The 22,314-nt window shown below is 37.7% G+C and overlaps 1 protein-coding gene across 1 annotated transcript in view; it reads right to left on the minus strand.

The window, feature by feature from the left end:
- Positions 1 to 716: 716 nt before the first annotated feature.
- Positions 717 to 22,314, minus strand: part of LOC134585589 (uncharacterized) — a 213,413-nt gene continuing 191,815 nt past the window's right edge. Inside the window, exons 6-9 of the mRNA XM_063441027.1 lie at positions 17,399 to 17,444; positions 12,999 to 13,061; positions 5,176 to 5,290; positions 717 to 878 (exon numbers count right to left, since the gene is read on the minus strand). Of these exons, the coding sequence (XP_063297097.1) occupies positions 819 to 878; positions 5,176 to 5,290; positions 12,999 to 13,061; positions 17,399 to 17,444 (284 nt within the window). The 3' untranslated portion in view covers positions 717 to 818. The remainder of the gene's footprint in view (positions 879 to 5,175; positions 5,291 to 12,998; positions 13,062 to 17,398; positions 17,445 to 22,314) is intronic.

Raw genomic sequence — 22,314 nt, forward strand, 5'->3', positions numbered from 1 at the left:
ACAAGCTACTGTAGCTCAAGTTGCTGAAAAATGTAATTCTGGCCATGATTGTAAGGTGTCAGAACACACAGTACATCACAGTTTGTTGCATATGGGGCTGAGTAGCCGCAGACCGGTCAGAGTGCCCATGTTGACCCCTGTCCACTGCTGAAAGAGCCTGCAATGCGTCAGAACTGGCCCATTTAACAATGGAAGAAGGCTGCCTGGTGAAATTAATCATGTTTTCTTTTAGATCAGGTGAATAGCTGGTTGCGTGTGCATTGTTTACCTGGGGTAGATATGGCAGCAGGATGCACTACAGGAAGAAGACAGGCTGTCAGAGGCAGTGTCATGCTCTGGGCAATGTTCTGCCATGAAACCTTGGGTCCTGGCATTCATGTAGACGTTACTTTGACATGTACCATTTACCTAGATATTGTTGTACACCACGTACACCCCTTCATAGCAATGGTGTTCCCTAATGGCAGTGGCCTTTCAGCAGGATAATGCACCCTACCACACTGCAAAACCTGTTCAGGAATGGTGTGAAGAAGATGACACAGATTTCAAGGTGATGTCTTGGCCTCTAAATTCCCCAGATCACAATCTGACTGAACATCTGTGAATCCCCCTCTCCCCCCCACGATATCCTACGCGATATTATATAGGTGGTTTTTATGTTGTGGCTGACCAGAATATATATTTGGGATATCCATCCCTATGGAGATAGACAGATACATATTTTGTAAATTTTATTTATATGCATACATAATCTGTGGGTCTTTTATATTAAAAATAAGATGTTCAGTTTTTTGCCTCCTTTTTCTATACTCGTATATTTAGTTGACTGCGAATTGACGGTGTCCAATTTTTATGCCTTTCATATCATCCCCTTGACTCTGAAATATAAAGAAAATAGCACACGGTATCAATCTCCCTGATAAATAGGTAAATTTCAGATGCAGCTCATGCAATATTAAATATGTTAAGTGCTGAGTTTATACTTTGCAAGGAAACTTGTTACCGACCATTCAAACCACACTGTCTCAGGAAAGTCTAATGCTACTGTTTTGGATAGAAGATAGAAGATACCTTTGTACAGTCATGATGTGCTTTAGTTTGATGGCATGATTTTACAGCACTTACTGGTATTAATGCCAGGTAACAAACCTAATAAATAATAGTCAGCAAGCCTAGCATGGCAATTATTGTACAGGAGATGGTGAGCAATAAATGATACACATACATAAATAACAGGTAGTACTTGAAAGTGCTGTTGGAAACTGCCAGAAGTTGAATACATTCAGATCACAGTTTTAAACGGACATTCTAAGCATCAAAACGTAGGTGTATAGATAATTTCCATGCAGTCTCACCGCTCAAATCGCATGCGTGGGATAGGCATAAGACTATCCTAGCTATAAGATAAGGCCAGGGACTAAAGAAGTATTTAGAAAATTGGGCAGACTAGATGGGCCGAATGGTTCTTATCTGCCGTCACATTCTATGTTTCTATTATTTTTCGATAGTGTTATGCTTTGGTGAGTTATTTTTGCCCTAGGGAAACAGGGTATTCACAGTGAACACCTTAACAGTTAACGCATTTGACTTCATTATATCTACACGTACACCCTCCTATTGTAGCAATTTACTTCAAGCACTTCAACACACGTCAATGAGGCTAATACTCTGCACACATGGAGATATTATATATTGCTGTCGGAGGTATACCACCGGAATAAACAATGTTATTAGTACATCATGATGTCATAGCAAGAGTTCTGGGGCTGGCTAATCTAAATTGGTCGGCTGAGATCTATCAGCTGACCATCAAGACAGGAGGCTATAACTCTGTCTACACTTTTATATTCAGTGTGTACTGGAATATGGAGCATTGTTCAAGCATTAGTTATGATGGTATTATATCTATTGCTAAAAACGTTTTCTACACAGAAAAATAGAATTCACACTTCATGAAGGCACTTTATATATCATTATGACGGTTTAGAAGTCACCATTATAATTTTGATTTGTTGACCTTAGCAACTGATTATATATGTTTTGTGATTACTAAGACATTTATTTATTGGTAAAAGAATCCAAATGATCATAAAATGTATAGAGCAGAGACTGAATGAATATCAGCCCACAGTCTGCTGTTTAATACATATTCTGGATCTGTCTCATTAAATATAGAACGGATCTAAAATGTTTACTTAAATACACACTTCTATGTATATGTTATTTTAAATAATATCAACCTTACAATATGTAAAAGCATTGATCTCCATGTAACTTTGAATTGTTTATTGTGTTCTGTTTTGTATAAGGAAAGAGTTACACTTTCTATTGTATTGCTGTATTTAGCTTTTTCTTGATAAGCATCTCCATGCACGTAACAGATTGCTCTCTTGTGTATTTCCATTCAAATTAAGTACAGATTAGCCCTTGCTATAGGGGTTTAAACCTTTTTGTCTAAGTCTGTGTGTCACATTGTATGACTGGTGATTAATTGAAATCACCAGGTGTTGCATATATTACAGTTACAGGTCCATTGATTGAAATGACCCATTAGCAATAGGTTAACACCGTGGCATCTCATCCCATTTTCGTGCGTAATTTCAACATATGACTGTCATTTGTTTATTTCGAGAACCGTTCAGTACAACACAAGCGAAGCCAGGGACTAGCTAGCTGAATGGCATGTACATCCAAAATATATTAAACTCATTGTTTCCACTATCATTTACAAACAAGAGGATATAGACAAATGATTTCAGCTTTGCCAAGACAAACAGGGCTAATTAAAAGCACTCTGAAAGTGACTTTAAACCCCACTGAGATACAGCTCTTGCCGTTATTAAACTGCTCATGTACAGCTGATTCACCCTTACGGATTTCATGTAAATATCACTGGCAAATAATAATGTCCATAATAATTATATAGAAAAGAAAGCTTTGTTTTAAACATACTAAATATGACTCCTTGAGAAACCCTAGCTACTGGAAGTGGGGAAGATGGGTCTTAACCTTTAAAGGAGTGGGGGGGGGGGAGGGGGGGAGGGGGGGAGGATGGAGGGATAATAGCATGTCCACCACTCCTTTATTTTAATTGTTTTTGTATGCCTCCCCCCCTCCCCCCCATGTTTTAGTTTTTTGTATAGAACCCCCACCTGCTGGCCAGATGTGGGGGCAAGGTACCTTTTCTCCCACTCTCATTATCCAAGTTCTGCCAGTGGAAAAATAGCACTTTAAATTATTGTTTACTTACTATAAACCAAATGAATGATATTTTGCAAATGTGCATCCTGTATGATGCACTCAGTACCAATTTAGTTTAAAATCGGTGCTTTGTAACTATTCCGGATCCTTTACTTTGTATAGAGGTCAGATGGAAAAAGCACTGATTTTAAACCAGACATGCAATGCATCCAAACAACTGTAGAAAATGTGGTTGTTTGACCGAATGCAGACATGAATTGCCATGTCAGTCGGAATTCGGCCATTTTCACTGAATTGGTCTCTCCAGAGAAAATCAGGTGTTTAGTAAAAAAAAACCTGAATGTTTCTATTTCTACTCTATATTTGCAATGTTTGTCTTGGGTTTGCCTTGTCTTAGCCGGATTAATTTGTAATTTGTTAATCTTAAATATAAATTTAAAAGAGAGCAGAGTATGTCATGAAAAATATAATGAGAAAACAGGGGGCTGGCTGCACTCACCTAAATATGCATAAGTAGGGTGCTGCTGGGAGCCAGTTTATACAATAAAAACAGAATACCCAGCGCACTTCATTATCCCCTAAACAGCAACTTCAGTGCTGACAGTTTTTTTTTTGTTTTTTTTTTAAACACCTAATCCAGGCAAAAATAATGGGGGTTTAGTTACATTATATGATCATACATTGCATAAGCCTGCCACAATGTCAATGTACACCATCTTTGGCAGGTCCTGGCTGGTAGTGTAGGACCTGCCAAAGATGGGGTATATCGATGTTGTGGCAGGCTAGGGGGATAATGGAGTGCGCTGGATTTTCTGTTTTTAATGAAAAATATAATAACATAAGTTATAGATGATCTTCAATGTTTTATCTGTTTTATCCAATGGTGAAAATTCTAGAGACGTGACAGCTTTCCTTTAAACATAACAGCACTGTAATCATTTAATTTCTTCTCTGCTTATAAGAACCCCACTAGAGACAGTGGGGGACATTCATTTCACACAGGGACCGGTCCATCACATACTTAACCAAAATGGCAATGATTACTAAGGACTTATTTATTAATTGGTCCCCTTTAAAAGCAACATACAAATGTGTTACATGCACCATTCAAAGAGCATTTTTTTTAAAACTTCTATCAAGTATGTTTTTTGTACAGATCAGTGATGGCAAATTTGGAATCCCAGATGTTTGTGAACTACATTTTCCAAAATGTTTAGCTGGGAATTATGGGAAATTTGCTCATAGACATTTTGTTTGCCAAGATTAGCACTCACTGCTCTAGATAATAGTTAAAGGGACACTATAGTCACCAGAACAACTACAACTTATTGTATTTGTTCTGTGAGTATAATCATTCCCTTCAGGCTTTTTGAGTAAACACTGTCTTTTCAGAGAAAATGCAGTGTTTACATTACAGCCTAGGGATAACGCCACTGGCCTCTCCTCAAATTGCTACTAGAGGTGCTTCCTGGGGCAGTGCTTCACAGTGTGCAGTACAGCCATTCAGTGTCTCCACCCTCTGCATGGAGACACTGAACTTCCTCATAGAGAGGCACTGGTTCAATGCATTTCTATGAGGAGATGCTGATAGGCCAGAGCTGTGTTTGGCTTGTGCTGGCTCTGCCCCTGATCTGCCTCCCTGACAATCTGTGCAAATTAAATGCTTTCCTATATGAAAGCATTGTGATTGGCTCAGAACACCACTTCTGCCTGCCAAGCAGGCAGATCAGGGACAGAGCCAGCAGCAGAAGACAGGAATAAAAGTAAAATGTTGTGTTATTTAGGTCGGGCAAACAGGGGTCAGGGGGGCTGGATGGTGGTTTTAACATTATAGGGTCAGGAATACATGATTGTGTTCCTGACCCTCTAGTGTTCTTTTGACAGTTTAGTTGCTGGTCAATCGAGCAATGTTCCATTTATAGAATGAGTTGCAGGTACATCTGGCAGTAAACAGCAGACAGTACACAGTGATACCTCATATGGCTTCCTCTGATGTTCTGCACTGCAGTGAGTGAGAAAAGTGACTCGAGGTTGGCATCTGGAAATGAACAGCCCATATTTTTTAAAAGCTTGGGAGTCCAGGCAGTTCCTGAAAGTGTAGGAAAACAATGAATGGTTTTAGAATACCAGAACGTAAATAGATCAGACAATAACAGGTAAGGTAAAGAATTGTTCACATCCTAATATGGACTAATTACTATAAAGTAAATAAAATTAATGTGTTCACCTCCGAGTAAGAACCAAAAGATGTATTGAGATCATACAGCAATTTACAAGGCTGTGAGTTTCAAATTGTTTATCTGCAAAGAGGAGCGGGGAGGGGTGAATAAATAAAAACTGTATGTGCCAGTCTGCGATTTTGTGTTTTTGTATGTATGCAACTTTGCGCATAATTGTGTGTCTGTGTATGTGCCCGTGTGTGTGATTGTGTGTCAATGTGTCCATGTGGCTGTCTGTATGTGATTGCATCCAAATCTATATATGTATGTGACTGTGTGTGTTAGTGTATGCATGTGATTGTGTGCATATGTATGTATGTGATTGAGTGATTGTGTGACTGTTAATGTATGTGACTGTGTATGTGATTGCTTGTCTATGTATGTATGTGACTTTGTGTGTGCCTATGTACTTATACGATGGCATGCGATTGTATCATGATGTATGTGATAGTGTGTCTATGTATTTTTGTATGTAACTGTGTCTATGCATATATGTGACTGTGTGTGTGATTGAGTTTCTAAATATGTATAAATGAGTTAAGAGAATGGCTAATTGCACATTTATCCTACTTATTAGAAAGTGGTTGCGTACCAACTCTGGTGCATTGAAACTAGACTGGAGCACAAAATCCATGCCAAGTAATCCGTTTCATTGACCATGACAAATATCCATGCATATAAAAGACTCAATATCTACCCCAGACTTTTAAAAAAAGAGGCTCTGCCATGTATTTGTTTTCTTTCAATTTTCCTTTTCCTTATACCCCTTTTATCTTAATGATTATACTCCCATATTTTTTTCCATTTTTTTATTACTTTTGATACTTTTTTTCCTTGCACCTGATCTGAATACCTGGGCGCCTCCATTTTGTTCCCATCTGTCGATGATGTCCGCAGTTTGTCCTTATCTGGGATTCTTTTGACTGATGCATTGTGGGTAAATTAGCTCAGCAACTGAAACAGAACTTTGCTTAAGCTCCGTCAATTACCAATAGCCAGAGATCACAGATTCCATGAGAAAAAATTGTCCCTTTTTCTTATGTATAGCTAAAAACTATAGTGAAATTCAAAAAAATAAAAAGAAGGAAAAAATAGAGGGACAAAAAAATGTATTAATTTAAAAAGTAAAATGTCAATTTGACAGAGTCACTTTAAATCAAAGTGGCCTTTTATGAGTGTGGTATCACATTCATTGTCAGGGTTAATATTAACCCCTTAAGGACCAAACTTCTGGAATAAAAGGGAATTGTGACGTGTCAGACATGTCATGTGTCCTTAAGGGGTTAAAGTGACTGAATTTTATTTTTATACTTTAGTATGTCTGGCAGTATCAGCATAATCTTTTTGTGTATATACAGATTACAATCACAATATTGAGTTTCTACATTCACAATCTGTCCCGGTCATGTAGTAACACTCCTGATCATTAACCACGAAGCTGTGCTAGATCTGGATGCAGGGAATTTGCTCACTCTATCCTAGCCTTTGGGATAGGATGCCCACATTATATCAAGTCATAGAGCAAACAAATGAATGGCATTTTTAATATAATAGACATGAATCCAAATTGTATGTAATAAGTCTTCTTAAATACAATCATAATGTGTACCCAATGGGTTCCATCTTGGCAGAATTAAACTGGGTGTTATTCAATCATTTTTTACTAGACATTTTCATTTCATTAAGAAGTGAATATTATGCCCCCTATCATTTGAAATGCACTGTAGCAGGGGTAAAGGAAAAATAATTAATTAAAAGCTAGTTACCCTGAACATGTTTATCTAATAGTTATCTTGGTATATCACATTTGTATTTAAATGAATATTATATCAATAAGATTATTTTAAACATATGCATTTTAGTATAGATGGAGAAGATTCAATTTAATATATATCATAAATATTCAGTTATATAATTACATGAAATTTAGTTTTTATTACTGCTATTGCCCTTTGGAAATAAGAAACTGTAATATGTATTACTGTAACTACACCATATATTATCTGGGTAGAGATTATGTATTGGAACGCACATTAGATACGTCGTGCGTTCCAGAGACGCAAGGGTCGCAACAATTAATACGTCACCCTGTGCGACCCGGAAGTGGAGCGCACGACGTACAAGTTGGAACGCACAATGCGTTCCACGTGCGCACAATGCCGAAACCCGGAAGTAATGAGTAGAAGAACAGAATCTGGAAATGAACGCCAGCAACCAGGTACATAAAGCGAAGAGGACTCGTCACAACACTACACCGACTGCGGAAGCCCCTATATTGGTGAAACGCATATCGGCACTGGTACAGAAGCTACCATAGGTACCATTTGGACTTTTTTATTATATACTGGACTTATTTTTATTGGGACTTTATTGTTGGGTCTGATCTGGCTATAGACAGCACCCATACACAGATATTCATTATAAATATTTTTATCCACTATAAACACATAGATATATGTGCACATCTTTCCAATAAAGAATTGTTTATTTTTGAAAAGACGTCTTTTTTCATCTATTACTTCCACCTAATCCATCAGGAAGCAGGATTGAGGACGTCCTAAAAGAGTCCTCCTGTGCTATTCATGAGAGCCTTATGATTCTATTTGGCTCCATGTTTGTGAGTATTTATTCTTGATTCTTTATAATCTCATTCAGTCTTATGGTATTACCCTATGTGATATATTTCCTCTACAGATCCGCCTAAAGTGTTCCACCTACTGTATGTATTTGTACCCTGAATATGTGATCACATACAAACTTTTTAAGACTGGGTAAAAGTGAGCTAAAAATCAAGGAAAAAGATTGGAAAACATAATGAGTACACCGAAGCAAGTATCTAAACATTATATAAGTGTTTAAACACTTGACGTCCCATGCAAGTTTCTAAACCAATGTAATCATAGAAGTCCAAATAAAGGTATGCACACAAGGCAAATCAATTTCAAGGCCTCTAAATTGTATGTGACAGTATATATAGCAGATGGTTCACACTTGGTCATGTTGATAAAGTAAACAGAACGTCTTTTGCTCACAGGTCTCCCAGCACAGTAACTCTTTCCCAATATTGGCAACAAGGTAAAACGCGTGCCTTTTGAATTAAAGATAAATCAAAGCAATGATCTGGCGAAGGAAAGCTAACAGCCGAAAAGCAGCAGAACAGCCCAAAAATAAGGTTTATGATTCCACTCACATTCTAATAGTCCAAAAGCAGAACATACTCTGTATTGGCAAGGGTGACACTAACAGTTGGTTCCTTCAAAACCAGTAGCAGTAATAAACAAAAGATGGTCCCGCACTCCTTTAAAGCAGTGATCCTATTATTGGGTGCCCAAGAAGACAGGTAACATTTCAATCTTCTCAACAGATTGATAAAGGTTTTTTGAGAAGACCAAAGCGTTCCGTTTTGCTTGGACAACCAATAACAGGATTACTGTATAAAAGGAGTGCTGGACCGTCTATTGTATTTTAGGGTTTCTCTTCCAGCTGAATGATCATGGTCTCAGCTAGAAATAAAATTCAATATAGATTTTGTTTGATCATCTGTGGAATAAATTCCTGACAATCAGTTTAACACTTAACATTTCTGTATGATAAGAGCGCAAAGCATTGCTTCAAAATGGACTGCACTCTTCTTAATAGAGCATCAAATTAAAGTGATCATTTTGTACTTGTTATCATTACTTTGTCTCACGATGCACCATATTTAGCTTGTATCTGCAGAAGGTATCTGTTTAAATTTCACATGCTGCTTATATTTCATGTTAATATGCATTCTGCATATTGTTTGGTGGGATCCCATTAAAAGCTGTAAGTTTAGAATTACCATTATCAGATAGCTCTATATTCATGTCAAAAATATGAAAGTGGTCAATTATTCTTTCATGTTCAAAACACCCATGTTAAATATGGCAAGTCAATGTGAAACTGAAAGAGGGGATTTTTGTTCAATAGTTTTGGCCTAAGGTCTGAAGCTATTTCCATAATATACAAATACATTCTACTGGGACACAAATACTAAACTTCAATCCATGCTCTTCTGGCAATAACTCTTATCTTGCATTTTAAGAAGAATAATGGTAATTATTCAGTTCAAACTGTAATCATCAACTGAAGTCATTATAATGCCACAACTGAGTTTATTATTTGGGCTGTCCAGAGACACTCTACCCCACACAGACCTACAGGCCACTGGTTTCTAACTTGTGTATAAAGGATCCAAAATTAGGTCCCTAAGCTGTTTCAGTGGATCCCCATTGGTTGGAACAGGCATATAATAGCCCCATAAGGCCCCGGCAACAATAATTGACACTGGAAAGAGACTAATTAATGTGTTATGTAGAATTAATTGAGTTATATATGATATTCCAGTAGAGAAATATATTCCTAATCTCACGCCATGTACATAATTGGAGTCCCTACGAAAACAGGCTAAAAACTATTGTAAATTAATTTAAGTCGAGTCTTCCTCACATTTTGTTTCTGTTTATTTGTTTGATTTGTTTTGTATATCTTGTTTTACAAAATATGTTAGTGATCTCTAAAAATCTTAATTGAATGTGAATAACCAAATACTAATTTTCTGATTGTTTTTACTTGGGACAGGATCCTTTGAATGAACTTAGTTACATGTCTGTTTTATGTGATGTCATAAGTAAATCCTTGTAGTCACTTCACTAATTCAACAGTGCTTTTGATTGGCATCTTTTTAATTATGTTATTCAAACACAGCCCACTTATTGATCACATTGAGAACTGTCATTTGGGCAAATATAATAAAATATTCATTGATTAAATTATAATCTGTTTGGTAGCACAACCAGAGTTCTTTGTGAATTCTCCTTGTGAGTAACTAAATTATGAACGAATGTGGTCAGCCAACAGTCAAGATGCAAATTTGAAATTGTGGTAAAAAGAGGAGGGTTTAAGCCCAGGAGATAAGACAAAGCAGGGGTGTAAAAAAGAATTCCTATATTATCTTTCACATAACGTAAAGAAAAACTATATACATATTTTTATTACAACATTTTTATAAATATAAACACAGCAGAAACATGTAAGGCAAGATAGAGAATGTTCATTATTAGACATGGGAACTCTCTGAAATAGTCCAAGATAATACAATGAACTTTTATTTTTATTGTGCTATGACCTATACATCTTGAACTTTCTCTTCCAGTCTTTTTAGTCTAGGATAATGATTTGGGGATATTGTCCTTCAAATACTGATTGTACTTCACTGTGATCTACAAAGGCCTGTCAAGAGTTATGTACAGCCATATATTGTATAGCAGCAACAAAGCCAAGTATTGTAATTTTGCAACAATGTGACATGCTAAGTTATAGTTCTAGGCATGAAGTATATCCCGGTGCATATAAAATACCAAAAGTAATTCTATTTTCCCTTTTTAGTCTTAAAGAATGTCCAAAATATAAAGTAATAAATATTACATCACAAGAATATAAATAGAGTTTAGTTTTATTTTATAAATATATTCTATTTTAGCGTAATCATTATTTTGTTATGTCATCCACATTTTGAGTATTTTCAAAGACTCTATTTTGGTATCGGAAGTAAAGCACAATTTTTGCCAATAGCCTTTCATTTGGGAGATTCTTCTGATGAAGAATAGTAAATTGTTTGAAACCTCAGGATGCAATTTGGGGTTAGAATGCACTACCAGTGTCTTCCTGTCCACCTCTCATAGAAGGTAACCAAGCTTTATTCAACGTGATAGGGTCAGATACAAAGAAATAGAAGTATCTTATGAATGAATTGATGATACGTCTCACGTTTTCATTAAATATGAGTTATTTGGTTGTGGGCAGACTAATTTTATAAAATCAAGTTGACCAAAATTTGAGCAAAATTAACCAATATTGGCAACCTATGACGTAATTATTATGATATTCTGTGGCTTTGATTCGTATAAGCCACTAAGATTTAATTAAAGACTTTTTTTTGGAAATGTAAAGTTATTGATAATGTGATAAGTATTTTGGTTTGGCTTATAAAGGGATGCCAAAATAGAAAGTGGCATATGGTACTGGACTTAAAGTATAACCATTCGTCTACTTCACCTAACACTGTCTCCAGCCACATCTTCACAAACATAAGCTAAAATCCCTCCTTTCCATATTAAACCACTGATGTAAAATGATCATAGTACTGCAGCAGTTGGGGTCATCTGCGACCCCAGTAGTTCATTGCGTCCTCTCGGCATGGTAACTTTCCTAGTGAATTCAAGGGAGCAATGCACACCGTCACCGGTGTATTCAACTGCTCCCAGTATTAGGAAGATTTCTTTTTCACTTTAAGACTGGGTGGACAGCTTACTGGCTGGGTGGACAGGAGCAATTAGAGAGAGGGGAGATAGCATAGATTTAGAAGATGGGATAGACACTTTAAAATCAGTTTTTAAAGTAGATGAAGAAAACACTATATTTAATTTAATAGCAGACAATATATTTGATATATCTGATATGTAAGATTTCCATACAATACCTATGCATAATAATAATAATAATAATAATAATAATAATAATAATAATAATAATAATACAATTAGTTTGTCCAAAGCCAAACATTTTGCAATGTTGTTTAATTTAAATAAAATATATGAATATCTTTAGTAAACACCATTTTAAAACCAATAACAAATTATTACATCCCTAATGCAGATCTGGTTTGTAAAAAAAAAAAAATATATGTGTGAGTGTGTGTGCTTTTTTAAGTTAGTTAGCACAGACCAGATTAAAAATTCCTAGATATTTAGTCCTGATAGAATGAGGGTACATTTAGTAAATGGGAACTTATGTTATACCAGAGAATAAGCTGTACTCTATTAAGAATTTAGACCTTTTGGAATCAGTCATTTTTGTTCTATTTATTCAGCAAAGCTGGTAATCTGGTCTTAACATTATTATTAATAATATTCTGTTTTATATTCCGTTTGCAGCTAGAGTCATCCTTTAGGTAAATAACACTGAGGATGGATTCTGATTGGCAAATGAATATATACATTTGCTATATTCTTATATGGTATAAGTTTATGGTTTGTTTAATGGTATATATTTTTTACAGACCCCAAAATACATGCCACACAACCTAAGCCCACCTGAACTTCAATGGTTGTTTATTACTTGTATGTTGAATTTACAAGCTGCAAACTCTGCATACATCTCACATTAGTACAGTGTAATGGGTGATGTCTGTCTCACTCTGACAGTTGGATTGCTGGCTCGATAGTGTTTGTCTCATCCTGACAATTGGATCTCTGTCTGTGATGATGGATGTAAATTGACAATATAATAAAGATGCGTGAGATTCAAATATCATTCTAATACAAAGCGTGTGATATCTGGATTTTGCTATAATACTTCTAGTCGAAGTCTCATGCAGGTGAACATTCATCAGAATTCAGTGTGGTTACCTCTGAACGGAGAGTCTTTCTAAGGTCATTCTATTTCTGTTTATATTATAAGATCCTAGTGCCCTAGAATTTCAATACACCCATAACATTCCAAATCTAGGAAGTCTAGTGCTTTAAAATAATACATGTCTGAAAATTAGCTTTTAACCTGTTGTATCGAGCTCCAACCAGAAAGGAATGGACCGTCTCTCCTAGAGACATCGCTTGCAGCCTGGGGAAAAGAAAGGCAAAAAACACACATTAAAGCAGGCCTAGATTTGCCTAGGAATGACAGCTGCATATTAATCCAAAGAAATTCTGAACAATCAAAAAGCCATTTTTCAGCAATATGTACCCCTAGAGTCTTCATCAGAAAGCAAGGGAATACACTTAAAACAGGATTGATTTCATCTTAAAGGGGTGGTTTCTTTGAAAGACTACCAACTGCAGTTGTCTTATTTGGTTTTCAAAATTATAACAAAATTGTGCCATATTGTGTCAAAAAAAGAGATAATATAACAGCTTTTAAACAAATTTTGTAATTAAGGGATCAATGGAAAACAAATTAAATTCTTATGCATAAGGTAAGGAATGCCACTGAATACTGAGCAGCTTGTAGTATTAACTTTATTTCACAAGCTTCTGCCTGAAAGTACAATTTATAACTGTCTGGATATTGTACTTTAATGTGCCCAGGTTGCTAAGAACAAAATAGCGTATATACATAATATATTTTTATTTTGTAAGCAAATAAAAGTTACATTTTACTTTAAAGAAGCACTGGGAGTGCTATCTTATCATACTCTGTATATATAGATGTATATATATATATTTTTTTTTCACACATTATAATATATATATATATACACACACACATATACAGAGTATGATAAGATAGCACTCCCAGGGCTTCTTTAACCCCTTAAGGACCAAACTTCTGGAATTAAAGGAAATCATGACATGTCACACATGTCATGTGTCCTTAAGGGGTTAAAGTAAAATCAAATTTTTATTTGCTTACAAAATAAAAAATTGACGCTTCAGTCTGACACAGCAGACTTTCGTCAGGATAAGCTCAATATACATCAAACATACAATATATAACAAAAGATACATCATAAACTCACCACAGAATCCATCCAGGGGGCAACCCGGTCCGTCCGAGCGCCTGACTCTGTCCCCATTCAATGACGTCATCGTGCATGCGTCCCTGACGTGTTTAGTCCACACACTTTGTGGATCTTTTACGTAATGTCTTTTGTTGTTGTTTAATTTTGGTTACTATGGCAGCGACCGGGGGAGCATCCTGGCATGTCAGGGACGCATACGCGATGATGCCATCGAATGGTGACGGAGTCAGGCGCTCGGACGGACCGGGTCACCCCCTGGATGTATTCTGCCGTCGTATATGGTGAGTTTATGATTTATCTTTTGTTATATATTGTATGTTTAATGTATATTTAGCTTATCCTGATGAAAGTCTGCTGTGTCAGACTGAAACGTCACTTTTTTATTTTGTAAGCAAAATTTACAAAATTTACATTTTACTTGAAGGAAGCCCTGGGAGTGATATCTTATCATACTCTGTATACTATGCTGACAAGCACCGGGCAAGATTATTAGATTACAGTGAGTGCAGGATCCTTTGCATTTTGCATATATATATATATATATATATATATATATATATATATATATATATATATGGCGTCCTGAGGAAAGTTCACAACTGTGAACTGAAACGTTGACCATTTGGATTAAATGGCAAAAAAAATTTGAAGTCCTTGAGTGCTAGCTTTTGTCTTGGAGGGTGTATCTATGTGCAGCTGAGCACCGGGCCAAAACTTACAGGAGAGCTGGAGTGCAGAACCACCATCGAACTGTATATATATATATATATATATATATATATATATATATATATACAAAGTCAGAAGGGCCGCACTCACCTAAACATGCATACATTACAGGGTGCTATTCCTTTCCTGTCACAGGTGTCTCGTTCCAGAATCCTATTTAGCCTTGACTTGCAGAGAGTCCCAGTGAGCAAGCATTTCCCAAGTAAGTGGATTAATCTCATAAGAGCAAGCATTAAGCTGCTAGAGTAGGACATGCCAAGAATGGGGTACTTTGATGCAGTTGGCAGGCTTATGCAATGTATGATCATATAATGTAACCAACCCCCCATTATTTTGTACCTAGGTGAGGTGTATTTAAGTAGTACTATTTAAGATTTGAAATCACTGTTTAGTTGATGCAGTTGATAGGCTTATGCAATGTGTGATCATGTAATGTAACCAACTCCCCATTATTTTTTATCTAGGTGAGGTGTTTTTAAATAGTACTATTTAGGATTTGAAATCATTGTTTAGTTGATAAGCGAGTGCACTGGTTTGTGTATTTTATATGTATATATATACTGCTCAAAAAAATAAAGGGAACACTTAAACAACCCAATGTAACTCCAAGTCAATCACACTTCTGTGAAATCAAACTGTCCACTGTCAACACTGAGTGACAATCAATTTCACATGCTGTTGTGCAAATGGGATAGACAACAGGTGGAAATTATAGGCAATTAGCAAGACACCCCCAATAAAGGAGAGGTTCTGCAGGTGGTGACCACAGACCACTTCTCGGTTCCTAGGTTTCCTGGCTGATGTTTTGGTCACTTTTGAATTCTGGCGGTCCTTTCACTCTAGTGGTAGCATGAGACGGAGTCTACAACCCACACAGGTGGCTCAGGTAGTGCAGCTCATCCAGGATGGCACATCAGTGCGAGCTGTGGCAAGAAGGTTTGCTGTGTCTGTCAGCATAGTGTCCAGAGCATGGAGGCGCTACCAGGAGACAGGCCAGTACATCAGGAGACGTGGAGGAGGCCGTAGGAGGGCAACAACCCAGCAGCAGGACCGCTACCTCCGCCTTTGTGCAAGGAGGAACAGGAGGAGCACTGCCAGAGCCCTGCAAAATGACCTCCAGCAGGCCACAAATTTGCATGTGTCTGCTCAAACGGTCAGAAACAGACTCCATGAGGGTGGTATGAGGGCCCGACGTCCACAGGTGGGGGTTGTGCTTACAGCCCAACGCCGTGCAGGACGTTTGGCATTTTCCAGGGAACACCAAGATTGGCAAATTCGTCACTGGTGCCCTGTGACTCTTCACAGGTGAAAACAAGTTCACACTGAGCACATGTGACAGACGTGACAGAGTCTGGAGACGCCGTGGAGAACATTCTGCTGCCTGCAACATCCTCCAGCAACACCGGTTTGGCAGTGGGTAAGTAATGGTGTGGGGTGGAACTTCTTTGGGGGGCCGCACAGCCCTCCATGTGCATGCCAGAGGTAGCCTGACTGCCATCAGGTACCGAGATGAGATCCCCAGACCCTTTGTGAGACCATATGCTGGTGCGGTTGGCCCTGGGTTCCTCCTAATGCAAGACAATGCTAGACCTCATGTGGCTGGGGTGTGTCAGCAGTTCCTGCAAGACAAAGGCATTGATGCTATGGACTAGCCCGCCCGTTCCCCAGACCTGAATCTAATTGAGCACACCTGGGACATCATGTCTCGCTCCATCCACCAACATTGCACCACAGACTGTCCAGGAGTTGGCAGATGCTTTAGTCCAGGTCTGGGAGGAGATCCTTCAGGAGACCATCCGCCACCTCATCAGAAGCATGCACAGACATTGTAGGGAGGTCATACAGGCACGTGGAGGCCACACACACTACTGAGCCTCATTTTGACTTGGTTTAAGGACATTACATCAAAGTTGGATCAGCCTGTACTGTGTTTTTCCACTTTAATTTTGAGTGTGACTCCAAATCCAGACCTCCATGAGTTGAAAAATTTGATTTCCATTTTTTAATTTTTGTGTGATTTTGTTGTCAGCACATTCAACTATGTAAAGAACAAAGTATTTCAGAAGAATATTTATTTAATTCAGATCTAGGATGTGTTATTTTTGTGTTCCCTTTATTTTTTTGAGCAGTGTGTATATATATATATATATATATATATATATATATATATATATAAATATATATATATATCACTATGGCTATGTTTAATTATTTATCTTCATAATATGGATACAAATTTTAAATGACATACGACACATTCTCATCTAGTCACTGACATTCTTTATGTTAACACAGTAAGCAAAACAAATCAAAGAATTGCATGTCAGTCCATATTGCACCATCTCTCTCTCTGTCTTCGTCTAATTACACTAATTTAATTTTGTGAACAAACCACAAAGGTTTCACGCCGCTTTCTGTTTAAAGAAGCATTCTTGGACATGTGAACCTGAGCCCCAGAATAAACTGGTTAAAGCCTGGAGTGCCAAATACGGTCATTTGAAATGTACACAAAATTTATTGGTTTGAGTCCCTAGAAAAACATACTAATCAGTCGGTTTCCTCTCATTAAAAGTTAATTAGTTTGACATAAGCTTCCTGCATAGGAAAGTATGAGGTACTTGGAAATCATTAACAAGAAGACGAATTGCAGTAACAGGGAAACCAGAAAGACACACACATACACGGACAATATTCTTTGCATAAGACTTACCCACTACTGTGACTGGAAGCCCTTCCTGTACCCTGTCCCAGAGATCCTGAAATAGAACAGAATTACAATAGATTGTGTCTTTGGATCAGGTCCCTGCTTTTCCCCGTAAGAAAATAAATAAGATAACCACAGAAAAATAACAGAGTGCCATCTATTTTATTCATCTTTACTTAGAGTTATTTAGAGTCATCGCTGATGATTACTTTTTTAATTGGCGAACAAAATAAATAAATCTGTAATGCATGGAAACAAAGCTTGCTATAATTATGTGATAGATAGATAAATAGATAGATAGTGCAGATATAAAATATTAAAATATATAGTGATATGTTTTTTATTGATATGGCTGCATTTTATAGACTCAGCGTTTAAATGGCACCTTCTCTCTCTTTCTAGGTGTAATCTTTAGCAACAAACTGCCAGTTAAGCAATTGGTGTTAAAGCAAATGTATTCTTTTTCATACTATATACAGCAATGTATTCATGTGCTATGGACACTTTAAAACAGTCAGTACAACAACAGATAATGGCCGTTTGCGTCTGAAGCTGATAATTTGGTATCTATATCATTATCGAGTTGTTCTAGTCAGAGTAACCTGGAGCGATGAGTCAGCTGTCGCTTCAAGCCTTCTCAGTACCAAAACTGCTACACATCGCATGTATATGGGCTCAGTACAGTAGTCATTGGCACATGATGCAGAAATTCCGGTGCTTCCTTGACAACTACGGACACCACCCCATCATTGCCAGGATAAGTAATCAGTGGGTGGATATCTCACAGGGGTGTAATGCTATTCTATTGCCCACGAATAGCTGTGGTGACCTCAGCAGATTTGTAATAAGATGTGATTTAGATATTTTATGGGATAGTAGTATAGCTACTCTATATGAACATATGTCAACAAAACTTTTAACATTTTAGTACTGTGACAAGGTTGTTGATCACAATCCGCTGTTAGTATTTTAATTGATAATGTCCTCTTAATTTTCCCCGGTATTGTGTGAATGTTTTCTAAAATACATAGACCGCTTTTCTGCCAGCAATGCTAGCAAAATACAGAAAGAGAACCAGCACTTAAAGTTTTACATTTTACAAGGCTGCTTAAAATGACTTATCTTAGCAAACAAATATGGGGATTCGGTTCCATATGGCCATGTTGTGGTAGGCATAACACAATATGGTCATTTGATAGAACTGAATCCCTATGTTTGCTGCTTTCATTTCATTTCATGAATATGACACCAGCCGCAGAAAATACTCCAAATACGGTAATATGCCAAGGATGTTGATTCCTTTCTTGCTTTAAGCAAACTAACGACAGATACTGAGAAGCCTTTCTTTAAGAGTCATTGCCTCTCAACTTCCACGTAATCATGACTTCTCTTGCTGGAACAGGCTGATGAGGAATCAGCTGGAGAATTTTCGACTGGAGTTTTAGACCTTTGTCCAAGGATAGGGATACCCTTGCACTCGCTGTATCGAACCTTGCACCTATGTATACCATTACCTGAGATGGAGAGAGCTGACTTCTGGACAAGGAAAATAACTCCATCTCGATGGAGACTCAGTTGACATTTGTCGTTGGAGAGGGCTAGAATATCATTCAGGTAATGGAAAATGGTGATGCCTTCTAGACGAATATGACCAATCAAGGAAATTAGTGTAGCGGAGCTCCCTGTACCCCAGCTGGGTACCTCCGCCAAATGACTGCTTCCTAGCTGAAATAGGGGACAAACCGCAGCACTTCTGCTCACAGTCTCCGTGACTGGACTGGGGCCCTGGAACCGCTCCTTCCTTGAGCTGAATGGGGATTAGCTCAAGTACTTTTCCCTGGTGAATCTCCTGCAAGCTGGAACAAGAGACACAGGAGCAAACCTTCTTCCCTGAAATCTCCTGCAAGCTGGAACAGCAGACAGAGGAGCAAATCTTCTTTCCCTCCAATAACAGGACAACACACAGTTTTGGAGTGTAAGCAGGAACAGAATGCACTGAGGCTTTATTGCTTCTTATATACACATTTTCCCACAAGGTTACCACCCACGGTACACAGGACACAAAGTTAAAACAGCCAGTCAACACAATACAGTACACTCAGACACACCCAGCTAATGCACACAAACCCTCCCCTCTGCCTGTGATTTAATTACTAAACACAATGGGCTAACTTAATTAGCCACGGGCAGAAAATATACAGTTTTACCCAAAACACAGAAACACCCCAAAACAGCAACATATTATACATCCCTGGATAGCCCTGATCTGGGTGAACAACATACCCAAAAATCACCCAGATCAGAGCAGGGGCTCACAAATTCCATGGAAGTCACATTTGACCGACCGCAAGCATGGCTTTCCTGCCCAAAACAGTTCCACAGATTTAGGCTGTGCAGCCGGTCTATCTTCTCCTCTATCCTGGAGATAATTGGCTTAAGTGGGTGTGGTTACTTAATTATCTCCAGTAACAGGAACAATCTCCAAGTCAAAAACTGTTACAAAAACCACATAAAAATACATAACTTTTATAATACTTTATTTAACCTATATGTCCAACATATCCCCAGATACCTTGAATCTAAGCAAAGGGAAATACTTTATTGGTTGGGATATGTTATAAACCACCAAATGTAAATGAGGAAGAACTGCTGTTAGAGCAAATTGGTGAAGCTGCAAATCGGGGGAGATTTTAATTACCCGGACATAAATTGGGATAGAGGGACTAGTACTTCAGCTAGGGAAATCCGTTTTTTGAATGTGTTAAATGACACCTTTATGTCACAACTGGTACAAGGACCAACTAGAAAGGATGCTTGTCTGGATCTCGTTATAACAAACAATGTTAATCTTTTAACCAACATTCAAGTAGGGGAGCATTTGGGAAATAGTGATCACAATATGGTAACTTTTGAAATAAACTCAAAAAAGCAAAAGCATGTGGGGTATATTAAAACGTATAATTTAAAAAAAAGCCAATTTTAATAAGATTAGGGCAGCTCTACAACATATTGACTGGCATAAACGCCTTAGTGATAAAAACACTGAGGAAAAATTTAAACTATTCTAACAAATATTAGAAAGGTACATTTCACAGTATGTACCATTGGGTAATAAATATAAAAGAAACAAATTAAACCCAATGTGGCTTAGTAGAGAAGTAAAACAAGAGAGTAAAAATACGAAGGCTTTTAAAGCATTTAAATCGGACCAATCAGATGCATCCTATATAAGATATAAGGAAGCCAATAATACTTGCAAAAAGGCAATTAAAGTGGCTAAACTAGAAAATGAGAAATTGATAGCCAAAGAATGCAAAACCAACCCCAAACATTTTTTCAAGTACATTAATTCTAAAAAAACAAAAAATGAAAGTGTAGGTACACTGAAAACAGAGATGGGTCTGTTAGTCAATGATGACCAGGAAAAGGCAGAAATTTTAAATAACTATTTTTCTTCGGTATATATTAATGAGGATCCTATGGCAAGAGATATGCCTATGATTGCTGCAACAAACTTGCAGATAACTTGTGATTGGATAACTCGAGACAAGGTACTACACCTATTAAAGAAAATTAATGTAAATAAAGCTCCGGGGCCTGACGGTATCCACCCACGAGTACTTAAGGAGCTAAGTGGGGAAATAAGTGAACCTCTGTATTTAATTTTTCAAGATTCTTTTGTTTCAGGTATTGTACCGGAGGATTGGAGGAAGGCAGATGTTGTTCCTATATTTAAAAAGGGTTCAAAATCCTTGCCTGGAAATTATAGACCTGTGAGCTTAACTTCTGTGACTGGGAAATTATTTGAACGGCTATTACGGGATAATATTCAGGAATTCATTGGGAAGAACTGTGTTATTAGCAATAATCAGCCTGGTTTTATGAAACATAGATCATGTCAAACTAACCTAATTGCATTCTACGAAGAAGTAAGTAGAAATATAGATCAGGGTGTTGCAGTGGATGTGATCTACTTGGATTTTGCCAAGGCATTTGATACGGTTCCTCACAATAGGTTAGTCTTCAAACTAAAAGAAATTGGTCTAGATGAATATTCTTGTTCTTGGGTAGAACATTGGCTTAATAGAGTACAGCGAGTTGTCATAAATGGTAAATTTTTTCTGTCATATGGTGGCAGTACCAGAGGGTTTTGCTCCTTCCTGTGGACAAGAATCTAACAAGCTTAATTAAATCAACAAAACCCCTCCCCCTTGCCCTATAAGAAGGGCTATCCGGCAAAACCAACCTCAGTTTCCTTTCTTGTCCCAAATGGGAAGGACACAGCATCTGGAGGGTGAGACACACAGGCTGCTGGTCTGGGGGATTCCGGTCCGAGAGCTGCCCGGGCGGTTAGCTGAGAGACCATGCTACCTCCGTTATGGTTACGGAGCAAATGGTTACATTGCCTCTTATGCCGAGAAGGTTCCGGCGAATACTTTCTGGAGGCGGTCTTGATGACCTGCGCACAGCGGTGGAACGCACGCCCGGGAGGTGATGCGTTCCACCAAAAGTTTCCGGTGGTGCGCATAAAAAAAAAAAAAAAAAAGCGAAGTTTGATGCTCGGCATAGACGAAGCTGTGCAGTACCCACTGACAGCATGGATGCTTGCCAGAAGTGGTACGCCGTGTCACCAACCCCCCACACGGTTCAGATGCATTTTGAGGTAAGGTGAATTAATCTTTCCTTCAAAATGATCTCTGTAAAAGTTTATAGACACTTCATTTGCAAAGTGTGAAGCCACGTGGTAAGAAGAGGACGAAGATGACGATTTGCTGTGAACAGTATATGTTCCCACGATATGCTCTAGGAGGAGTTACTGTGAGCAGTATATGTACCCACTTTATGCACTATGATGAATTGCTGTGAGCAGTATAGGTACTCTCTATATGCTCTATGACGAATTGCTGTGAGCAGTATATGTA

This window comes from Pelobates fuscus, chromosome 2 (genome assembly GCF_036172605.1).
Source record: "Pelobates fuscus isolate aPelFus1 chromosome 2, aPelFus1.pri, whole genome shotgun sequence".
Taxonomy (NCBI): Eukaryota; Metazoa; Chordata; class Amphibia; order Anura; family Pelobatidae; genus Pelobates; species Pelobates fuscus.